This window comes from Trichomycterus rosablanca, chromosome 13 (genome assembly GCF_030014385.1).
Source record: "Trichomycterus rosablanca isolate fTriRos1 chromosome 13, fTriRos1.hap1, whole genome shotgun sequence".
Lineage (NCBI taxonomy): Eukaryota > Metazoa > Chordata > Actinopteri > Siluriformes > Trichomycteridae > Trichomycterus > Trichomycterus rosablanca.
The window spans coordinates 6,622,758-6,634,536 of record NC_086000.1 but is presented as its reverse complement, the minus strand read 5'-3'; the positions used below and the strand labels follow the sequence as shown (position 1 = coordinate 6,634,536).

Sequence of the window (11,779 nt, the reverse complement as noted above, 5' to 3'; positions counted from 1 at the left end):
TAAAAAGAATTTTAGACATCAAATTGTTTTGACTTGAATCCCACTTTATCAGAAACATATGTGTAACCTCTTGTAGCATGGACCACACGTGCGGACATCTGATCAAAACTTGTTGGACATTCTTATTGGACCATGATCTCAATGTGCAATTGACAAACTCCCATCCACTCCAGCTACTAGAGTTTTCACTCTTTTGGAAAGTTTGCAAGGTTTATACGTGTTTTTTTCCCCAGTTTGTTTTAGTTTATTCGAGAGAACATTTGTGAGGTCAGTCACTGATGTTGGACGATGCATTTGATAGTTTAATTCATTCCAAAGATGTTTATTATTTATTATTAAGTTCTTTTAATTTACATGTCTCTGGTTAATAAATAGTGAAGTATGTCATGAATGCAGCAAAGTAGTGTAACAGTAAGCATTAGGATCTTGAGTTGATGGCATCAGCATTAATGTTGTCCTTACCTGTCCTTGACTGACTGTGGGGAGTTTCAATCTTTCTCTGTCCGAACTGTTTTTTATTTTCCTTCTCTTTAGTAACATGGCAATAGGTGGATCGGCTACTGTATGTGTTAATTAGTGGATGTTTATGAAATAGTTATGAAGATAAAAACTTAAATGTTGTTACATACTGCACATACACTAATTAGCCATGACATTAAAACCACCTCCTTGTAACTACTCTCACTGTCCATTTTATCAACTCCACTTACCATATAGAAGCACTTTGTAGTTCTACAATTACTGACTGTAGTTCATATATTTCTCTACATACCTTTTTAGCCTGCTTTCACCCTGTTCTTCAATGGTCAGGACCCCCACAGGACCACCACAGAGCAGGTAATATTTAGTGTGGTGGTGGTGGTATTCTCAGCACTGCAGTGACACCGACATGGTGGTGGTGTGTTAGTGTGTGTTGCACTGATATGAGTGGATCAGACACAGCAACGCTGCTGGAGTTTTTAAATACCGTGTCCACTCACTGTCCACTCTATTGTCCACACTCCTACCTAGTTGTTCCACCTTGTAGATAAAAAGTCAGAGATGAACCACTTATTTAATACCCCTTATATACACCAATAATGTATGTAGCCTGTGACACCCATTTGTAATTCACATTATATATTTCACATATACATTTTCAATCCCAAATCAATTTTATAGTTAGAAATAAAAGATTTTTTTTCATTTTCCATTGTTGTACACTATGTTTAATTTGGAATAATCCATTAGTCGAAACATTAGGCAACAACTTTACAAGTGTATGCTTTTTTTTGGTGCGTACATAGATACATACATCGCTTTGCACTTTAGCAGGTACACCCAATTGCAAGTATATGCATTGATGATTTCATAGCCTACACCTACCATACAGATGAACACTGCAGCCCATCTGTTGCTCTGAACGTTTTGTCACCCCCCATACCCCATTTATCAACCCTATAGGACTCCTAATGACAAGATGTTATTTGGATGGTGGACCACTCTCAGCACTGTAGTGACATGAACATGGTAATACCATGGTAGTGTGTATTGTATTAGTGTATAAATTCCACTGATAAGTCTAAAAGAACATGAACACTTTTTTAAAAAGAAAAAGTCCTAGTCTTTAACTGTACACCTACAATAAGTGGTAACAGGGTATATGTTCGTAATAAAGAGTCCAGTAGCTTTAACCAATGTTAAAAATCCTAACAACACTGCTACAGTCATACAAGAACTACACACAAAACCATGTGATCACCATGTTATGTGTCAGTGCTGAGAATAGTCCACCCCCCAAACATCAATTAGTCAGTGATGAGAGCAACAGATGGGCAACATTCAGTAACTGAATATCCAGAAATGTTTATGTAGAGGGCAAGTATGTACAGATAGTGAATGCAGACAGAGAGGCAATTCCCCAAAATATATACACATATTTCAGATTTACATGTTAAAAATAAGAATACTTTTACGTTCTACAGTACAATGTTTTGTACCACTGATAATGAATTTGAACTTGTATTGTATTGCACTTGGTTTAAGACAACATTCATAAGGCCCTATGCATTATATTTACAGTACCTTTAATATAAATGTCTTTGGATAATAAACAATGTAGTATGGAATGTAGGCAGTACAATGAGGCAATAGGTATCTGGTGCTTTCATTCTTACCTCTAATTATTGTCTGTATTGAGTTTGGCACATTTGTATCTCTTCCATAAAAATAGCAGTAGTTGGATTGGCCAATATTGTGTATTACCCTTATGTGATGAATCTAATGCCTTGCAATGTATTGCATGTGTTGACCTATATGGGTTATATTTTTAATATATGTGACCCATGTTTCAGTGACAGGCTGATCAGTATGAAACCTGAATTCCCAACAGAATGGCAAGCCATCATTATGGCCCCAGTACCCATAAAATACCTTAACTGTTGTGAAGGGTGAGCGAAATGACCTTTAAAAAAAAAAAAATCACTAATTTCCCAAAATAGCACACGAGAGGTAAAAGTATCCTGAGTAAACTTAGCAGTGTCACTTTATACAAATGCACTCGTACATAAAAATAGAGAAATGTAAGGAAATTCAAGAATACCTTTAAGTACACAACAAAGATCCATTTTATAAATATTTAAAGAAAGGTTAGCTTAATTTTCCCATTAAGCTCAGCTAGTGTAGCACAGATGTATGACTGGGACCAGGCACAGCATCCTTTACATACTGTACATACTAGCAAACCTGCATAAGCAAAATCTGGAGGGCATATTGCCACAGCCCCTTAAGACTTTGTACTTAGCTAACCTCTGCAATCCTGTGCAATAAGAAAGACCCCAATATAAATTTTACATTATGTGTATGAACTGAGGTTTTGAAATTTCTCCCGGAGATTTTTGACCAAACTTTGCTGGCTGTTCCTTGACTTTCTGTTCAACCCTAGTAGACAATCGGCATCACTGTCCATCCATGGCAGTTGATTCTTATTGAGTTGAGTCTCCTCTTTCCCTTCTTCTTGTACAGATATTGGACCATTCTCTGCTTTTGTCTCAGGAATCCTTTCCACCACAATGACTTTGTTGTCATTAGGCAGAGTGGCCTGACCAGAAATATAGTAGCTACTCTGAGCGCCTAGTTTAGCCAGTTCTTGGTCACATGGTCCCAAACATGTTGTGTCTTTGCTTGCTGTTGTGACTAGTACCAAGTTGTCTGTGTCGGAATCGGAGAAGCTGCATCGGTCTGTGGAATGACTGGGTCCAGGCTCTGGGACAGAGTTACTACGAATAATGGGATGTGGTTGAGGATTTTGTTGGGAGTATTTAGAACGAAGCACTCTTACATCTGGCCAGTGGAATGTCTCGTTGTAGACTGGGCTTTGGGGACCCTGAGCAGGCGATCTGGTTGTGGACTGTGTTCGGGAACTGACCGTGGAGCACGGGCTTAGTAATGGACTGTAGTCTATGTGCTCACATGAACCAGGTGACAGTGTTGGGTTCAGTATACCTGTGTGTAAATATAAACAAAAGTTGTTAAAAATGAGGTAAAAATAGCACTGGCTAGAAATATTTACACTGTATTTTTTGCTACTGATAGGAAGCTTTCAAAAAGCAGTACCTACCCCTCTCACTCACAGGAGAACTGACCTCCATGACGGAAGCCAACTGGTTGTGGCACTCTATCTCTTTCGCTCTTTGTCTCACTAGAGGTCTGTTCTTTTTAATCCGCTGACTGTATTGCCTAGCAAGATGAAACACTTTATTCTTCATCTTCTCCATATCTTGAAGAATCAGGTCTTCCTCTGAGCCTGACCTCAGGGAGATGATCTTGGGTAGAGGAACATGCCTGATATTGCATGTCTCTTTAAAGTTCTGATCACTGTTAGGGCTGATCTCCAGTTCATGCTTCTTGGCTCTAACACTGTTATCTGGTGAAGGTGTAAGGGACTCTTGTCCAGCATTGTCCAACTCCTCTAATATAAGCAGGGGTTCACCAGGGTCACCATAAGAACTCTTTGGTCCATTTTGTTCATGGCTGGGACTGGCATCATTGGACTGAAAACCTACAGCATTGTTACTATCACAATCATACTGAAGGTCCCTAGAAGGTCCATTGATATCGACTTCCATGTCTTGCCAAACTTTAATCATCTCAGATGAAGGTCGGAAGTCATTATCTTCACCAAGTGGCTTATCTACTACCTCAGTTCTATCCGTACCACATGTTTCAACTACAGTTTGTGAAATCTCTGTGTCAGAAACCTGGTTGGCGCATTTCTCTTTCTGCAGACCTGGGAGGTCAAACACATCCCAAGACGTTGGTCTTGTATTTAAGGAGTCCTTTCTGTGTACAGCTGCAGATTCTTCTGTGGAATGGTCATTGAGCTGTTGTCTCAGATTTCGGACTAGCCCTGCAGGGATATAGGAAAGGCTCTCCCTGCGTCTAATGCTAAAATTGACATCCTGGTCCTCAGCATGCTCATAGTACTGTTTAATCTTGTGGATAAGCATTCTGTCTTTTTTGGACAACGTATCTTGTTTTGGTTGTGGTCTTTGGTCTGGTTGGACAAGCCTGTCTGCAAGAGTGTTTGTGGTACACTGTTCAGGTACGAGTTGTAAAGGAGGTAACTCTGTGGAGGCACAGTTTAAGTCTTGAGATTTCTCATTCTCCACCGGTTCAGCATTCAGGCTGAGCACACTACTCCTCCTACTAGATAATGTGCAGCCAGTGGAAAACATATCATCGGTTGCTAAACTGCTTCTCCTGGAGAGGCTGCTGGTAAACTGCTCAGCTATAACACTGGCCTTGTCTAGCACAGATGTTGGCAAGATGCCTGTAGGTTCGGCTGAGGGCAAAAGTTCATCATCATCTTCATCTTCTATCTCGCCGTGGTCCTCTGCATCCTCAGACAGGTTCATGCTGGTGGAAGTAATCTCATCCTCCAACTGGATGCAATTGTGGGCTGAAGAAACTGACTCCACACTGTCCTCCATGATTTCTTCAGTCTCTTTGCTTTCATCCTGAGGTGAAATATTCCATTGTTCTTTTGCTTTGTCTGCTTCTCCAGGCAGAGAAAATGTCTGAGAACAATGATCCTCAGTTAAGTCCTAGAGGGCAGAGGGAAAATCTATTACCGTTCTAGGAAGTGACTCATCAAATTATGGTAAGCAGGATACAAATAGGACTTTAATCAATATCCATTAGTTTGATTAGCTTGACAAGGCCAACAGGATAAACATACACAAATCATTAGTGTTCTGTTCAATGTGGAAAAGCAATGACATACATTTAATTTGTTTCCATTGGGCATTAGTTTGAGATGTCCCTATGCGATTCCAAATATAGGTTTTGCGGCAAATCCAGGCATGTTGTAATAAAACTAGATATATTAAGCCATTCATATACTGGCTATATTAAGCCCAATTTGTTTCTGCTTTTACCATGTTGTGTCTGGACATCTGTTTATGCTAGTAACAGTATGGACATACACTGATCAGGCATAACATTAAAACCACCTCCTTGTTTCTACACTCACTGTCCTTTTGATCAGCTCCACCTACCATATAGGAGAACTTTGTAGTTCTACAATTACTGACTGTAGTTTATCTGTTTCTCTGCATGCTTTGTTAACTTGCTTTCACCCTGTTCTTCAATGGTCAGCAGGTATTATTTAGGTGGTGGATCATTCTCAGCACTGCAGTGACAATGACGTGGTATGTTAGTGTGTGTTGTGCTGGTATGAGTGGATCAGACACAGCAGCGCTGCTGGAGTTTTGAAATACCGTGTCCACTCACAGTCCACTCTATTAGACACTCCTACCTAGTTGGTCCACCTTGTAGATGTAAAGTCAGAGACTTTGCTCATCTATTGCCGCTGTTTGAGTTGGTCATCTTCTAGACCTTCATCAGTGGTCACATGACGCTGCCCACATGGTGCTGTTGGCTGGATATTTTTGGTTGGTGGACTGTTCTCAGTCCAGCAGGGACAGTGAGGTGTTTAAAAACTCCAGCAGCGCTGCTGTGTCTTATCCACTCGTACCAGCACAACACACACTAACACACCACCACCATGTCAGTGTCACTGCAGTGCTGAGAATGATCCACCACCCAAGTGGTCCTGGGAGAGTCCTGACCATTGAAGAACAGCCTGAAAGGGGGCTAACAAAGCATGCAGAGAAACAGATGGACTACAGTCAGTAATTGTAGAACTACAAAGTGCTTCTATATGGTCAGTGGAGCTGATAAAATGGACAGTGAGTGTAGAAACAGGGAGGTGGTTTTAATGTAATGGCTGATTGGTGTATGTTTAGCTGGTTAAGTAGTATGTACATTTGTTTACACTGGCATTTGAAAAACAAAGTCATGGACATTTAATGGAAAAGTATCGTCTTATCTTAAACCTGTCTATCATCACCATGCCTTTAATCAGTCTATACAATGAAGCATTATTGTCAAGGTCATTAATACTTGTTCATTTGGAGCCGATTCCTCTTCTTGCTCTTCAGAGGGATGTCGGATTCTCTTAGGCTCCACCAGTTCATTCTCCTCAACAGCCTCTTCCCTTTCTCTGTTCTTAAATAAGAAACACAAACAAACATTAAAGATTATAATGTGCCAACAAAATAAAAATGCACATATCTTTACTGACCAGAGTATAAACACTGGAAATACATATGAAAACTTCTTTGGTTTTGGCTTAGCTTTATATACTGTTTGGTGATTAGATACAATCAAACGAAGATCTCTGGAGAAACTGATTATAGAAAACAAAGAGCTAGTCTTTAAATACCACACTCCTCTTCTCCATCTCCCACCTCCAACATTTGACATTGAAATTTTCCTTTGAAGTCAAACTTCAATCACAGAATTCAATTCACATGTGCTGAAAAGCATAATTAATTATTCACTTTAAGGACAAAGATCAACACGGCACCAAGGACCCCTGTATTATTATTCTACTATACTCATGTATTATCAAATTACAAAGTTTCAAAAACAATGCAAATATTTATTATGTTTAAATCGTAAAATGATATAAATTGTATTTCTGTAAGAATAATTTTTTTTAGCAAGCATAACATTTAATTTGTACAAATTAACATTTTACTTTTTCATTCTGTTTTTGCATTTTCTCCTTTACTCCAAATCTAGTCATACCCAAATCCCAAATTGTAAGTTCCTTTTTTGCTGCAGACCCCAAACCTATCCAAACAGACTTTCACGCACCCCTTCTGAAACTGCGGCGTCAAATCGTGTACAGATAACCAAGCACTACTATTTGTCTAAGTTCTGTGCTGGTGCCTCAACCATCCTGCAGAAGCTGCAATTGCTGCAGCAATGAGGAACCTGTTCGTCCTTCCCCAACTCAGACACAGTCAACACTGTCTATGTACTGTAGGTGCCTGGCTGGCCGGTTCCATAGCTGATATTTGAAGTTGAGAGTTTGAAATCTCAACAATGGTGAGCTGATGCATTATACTGCTGCACTACCTGAGCACCCCACTTACACATCTCTTAACAGTTTATGTAATTTTGTTTTTACTTCAAGCACACAGTTAACATCCTTTTTAAGGCCCTACTGTTGCTGAAACCTTTAACAAGCCAGGAGTGCACCAACATATTGTAGCTGTTATTTAAAAAGTGACTACGTTTCTACAGTCAAAATCTACTCAAAAGTACAGTAGAACTACAAAAAGAAAAGAAAGTGTGATGCAGAGATCAGTAAATATGTAACATGAAATTTATTAGTGATTATTGCTCACATGGTGTTTCTCTTGCTTTGTATGATGGTAGCCTAGGTTTTGTGAGATGAATTGGAACTTCCTGACACAAACAGTATTTCTTTGCTCTTGAGAATTTAGTCCAAAACTTAATCCAAATAATGACTCCTACCATAGATTGAGCCCAGCTAGATATTTTAGTAGTGTAGTAAGCAGCAACTACTATGTTTTACAGTGATGTTTATTTCAGGTTTTGTGCCATTTACCTGCACATACTTCTAATAAAATAATAATAATACCAGTACTATAACTACTACTAATACTACTACTGCTACTACTATAATGCAGCTACAACAACAACTACTACTACTGTTAATAATAATAATAGTAGTAATACCGCTACTACAACTACTAATAACAATACACCTACTACTGCTACTATAATATTAATAATACAATTACTACAAGTACTACTAACAATACTCCTATTACTGCTACTATAATATTAATAATACCGCTACTACAACTATTACTAATAACAATACTCCTACTACTGCTACTATAATATTAATACAATTACTACAACTATTAATAATACCACTACTACGAATAACAATACTCCTACTACTGCTACTATTACTAATAATATTAATAATAAAGCTACTACAACTACTACTACTAATAATAGTAGTAATACCACTACTACAACTACTAATAACAATACTCCTACTACTGCTACTATAATATTAATAATACAATTACTACAACTACTACTAATAATATCGCTACAATGATAGGCATTTGTACTTGTTGTCTTTCCTTGATGTATTTGAGGCTTTCTAATAGGATGTGCTTTATCGTAACAGGTGTTTGGCAAATTTTGTTGGGGGTCTTTCTCCATTTATCAGGTGTTGGTGGGTTATTCTGGTGTGGCCAATTCTGCTCCCTGTGTGTATGACTTGGTCTATGCATTGTCTGTGGTGTGTTCTTGGTTTAACGCTATTGTTTGGGTATATTTCACAGAGTTTGTTGGAGGTCTGAGTGTTCCATTCAGTTTGCCATTTTCCTTGATGTAGATTTATAATTGGTTTTATATCTGTTAAAGGGATTCTGATGTTTGTTGTATTTTGTCTTGTTTTTTCTCTGGCTAGTTAATCCACTTTTTCGTTAAAATAAATAAAACACCCTCTTGGGTTACATGAGTCTAGGAATAGTGATTAAGCAGTTCATCATGTTTTATGAGCTCCTTTACACATATAGAAGACATCTGACCAGTGGTAGATTAAGATCATACCACATGTCATTTTCAAGCAACAAAAAGCAGGTGGGAAAGCAGGTGGGAAAGCAGCTGGTAAATCCCGGTAAATGCACATGCATAAGAGATGTAAACAATGCACTGATTCATGCAAGAAAGCAACACAGACCCCTTTCAGCACCATTGTTAAAAGACGTCAGAAGCATCATGCAACAGAGTAATTAAACTGACACAGTGCACAACATGGACAGTGGGGTAAAGAGACCTTGCACAGAAAAAAACAGAACAGATGGTGACAGTATGCCTCACCGTTGGGACCCAAGTGAAAAGCAAAGCCCTCGCCCTATAGCGCCAGCAGGAGATGGCAGCCATAACTGAGCTGGCAAAGTCAGCTACCTGCTCATTCTTCACCAGACTCTCCTCATCTTCCTCTACACCACTTCCACTAAATTCTTCCTCCACCTCAGTTCCTCTCTGGAATGCCGTCTGTAGCCGACAGACTTCCAGTCGGTCCAGGGAGTACGACCGGAGGCTGAGACGCTCAGACCTGCTCAGCTCCTCTGCAACGGTTCTCTCTGGCTCTGCTTCATCATGACTGGAGTTCAGGGTGGAGACGCTTGCTGTAGCTTGCAGGGAACACCGGTTGCTGTCCGACAACAATGCACCAACGCTGTCTGCATGCTGAAGCATAAAGTTATACAGAGTTATCAGAATGTTATCTAACACTGAAGCAAATTTCAGCTACTGCATATAAACTCAGATATGTTATTAAAGCCATTAGTTGATTCCTCCTAGTTACATACTAGGCACTAAAACAAAGTTGCTGTTATAGGCAAAAAAGTAATAATAGATCAGAGCTTACCTTGAGCATTTCTACAGGTTCATGTGAAAAGTGAGGAGAAGCAATAAAAAAGAAAGGGAAAAAAGTTAATCAGCAATTATGTTTGAGGACTTAAATTACAATTAGCAAGTCATAAATCGGATGTCATGTATGAACACAAACAGTTGTGGAATTCTTTGAGCTGCACTCACACGTCGCCTACATTACCAGCACGCAAACTTCAAGGGAAACAGTCTGTGTTTACATCACAGCTCTAGTGGTCTTAAAATATTGGGATATGATTTACACAGGTATTTTTATGACACAGTTTGCTAGGTTAGAACCATGGACTTTCCTGTTACAGTGTTTTCAGCTACTGCAGTATCTGTATCAGAGTTTTTATACTCTTTTTACATTCCCAAGCTCTTGATAGGTCTGCATCCTAACAACTTGACCAAGTGCTCAATTCTAGGGAATAGGGTGCTATTTGGGACATGGCCTTCTGTCAGGCAGTATGACATAACTGTAAAAGTGTGCTGGTTTGCTAGCTGCAGGAAACAATAAACACCAGGTACTTTTGCTTAGTGCTGATCACACAATGCCACCACAGTATTCGGTCAATTTAATCCAGTCATGCATCAACACACAGACTGTTGTACATACATACTGATTAAAGCATTGAACCTTTCCAAGAAGATCTGGAGCACCGATTGTAAAGTACCTCATTCATCCCCTTAAAAATGTAAAGATTTTTCAACAATTATAGCAGCAGAGTGTTTTATTTTCCCCCCGACCTATTTCTAAGCAAAGAACGAAAACAGCCAGGTACAATTAACTCCTTCATTTTCCGTTAGTCACAAAATCAATTACACATGTCAGAGTTAAAGACAGAAAGCGATGTTTCAGGGAGGGGAAATTAAAAATTGTGAACATAAAAAAGGAAAACATTTTTTTTCATTATCCACATATTAGAATGCATAATAGGGGAGCCAGTGATCAGAGGCCAAAAACAAGTCCACCGACTGAAAGAAAACCACGCATGACAAAGGCCCCTGCTGATGGGCTCCATAATTAACATTATTATGTGTGAGGGCGGAGAATAGGGGCTGCAGTCTTTGATCTAGCGCAGAGACCACTTGGATACTGTAAGGCTTTGAAGCAAAGCAAAGCAAGGGCAAGACAGTACGGGCCGAACACGCATCTCCTGTATGACCACAGACAAGCTGAAGGTCTTCTTATAGCTTTAAGCTAATAATGAAGATGAAGGACTTATTCTTTTGAACCTCTTATGTTTGCAATTCACGGCATCAGTTTGTCTCATTTAGGTGCTTTTTTAAACATGATCGGAACATTCTGGTCTTTGTACTGATGCATCAAGAAGCACTTAATATACACTGATCGGTCATAACATTAAAACCACCTCCTTGTTTCTACACTCACAGTCCATTTTATCAGCTCCATGTACCATACAGAAGCACTTTGTAGTTCTACAATTACTGACTGTAGTCCATCTGTTTCTCTGCATGCTTTGTTAGCCCCCTTTCATACTGTTCTTCAATGGTCAGGACCACTACAGAGTAGATATTATAAGAGCATGAAAGGGGGCTAACAAAGCATGCAGATAAACATATGGAGTACAGTCAGTAATTGTAAAATTACAAAGTGCTTCTATATGGTCAATGGAGCTGATAAAATGGACAGTGAGTGTAGAAACAAGGAGGTGGTTTTAAAGTTATGGTTAATCGGTGTAAGTGTGAAATAATCCTAAGCATTGATATTGACATGATTATTTTAATAAGTTACAAAAACTTTTTATAAAATGTCCATATCAACAAACTCTTACATTTGTTAAACATATGGGGCAGTTGTAGCCTAGTAGATATGGTACTGGACTAGTAAGCAGAAGGTTGCTGGTTCCAACCCCACCATTGCCAGATGGCCCTTAACCCTCAATAGCTTAGACTGTAAGTCGCTTTGGATAAAAGCGTCTGCTAAATGCCGAAAATG

At 39.1% G+C, this 11,779-nt stretch overlaps 1 protein-coding gene across 1 annotated transcript in view; it reads right to left on the bottom strand.

The window, feature by feature from the left end:
* Positions 1–2,506: 2,506 nt before the first annotated feature.
* Positions 2,507–11,779, bottom strand: part of LOC134325453 (pleckstrin homology domain-containing family G member 3) — a 72,096-nt gene continuing 62,823 nt past the window's right edge. Inside the window, exons 15-19 of the mRNA XM_063007651.1 lie at positions 9,815–9,825; positions 9,262–9,633; positions 6,445–6,549; positions 3,599–5,084; positions 2,507–3,483 (exon numbers count right to left, since the gene is read on the bottom strand). Of these exons, the coding sequence (XP_062863721.1) occupies positions 2,834–3,483; positions 3,599–5,084; positions 6,445–6,549; positions 9,262–9,633; positions 9,815–9,825 (2,624 nt within the window). The 3' untranslated portion in view covers positions 2,507–2,833. The remainder of the gene's footprint in view (positions 3,484–3,598; positions 5,085–6,444; positions 6,550–9,261; positions 9,634–9,814; positions 9,826–11,779) is intronic.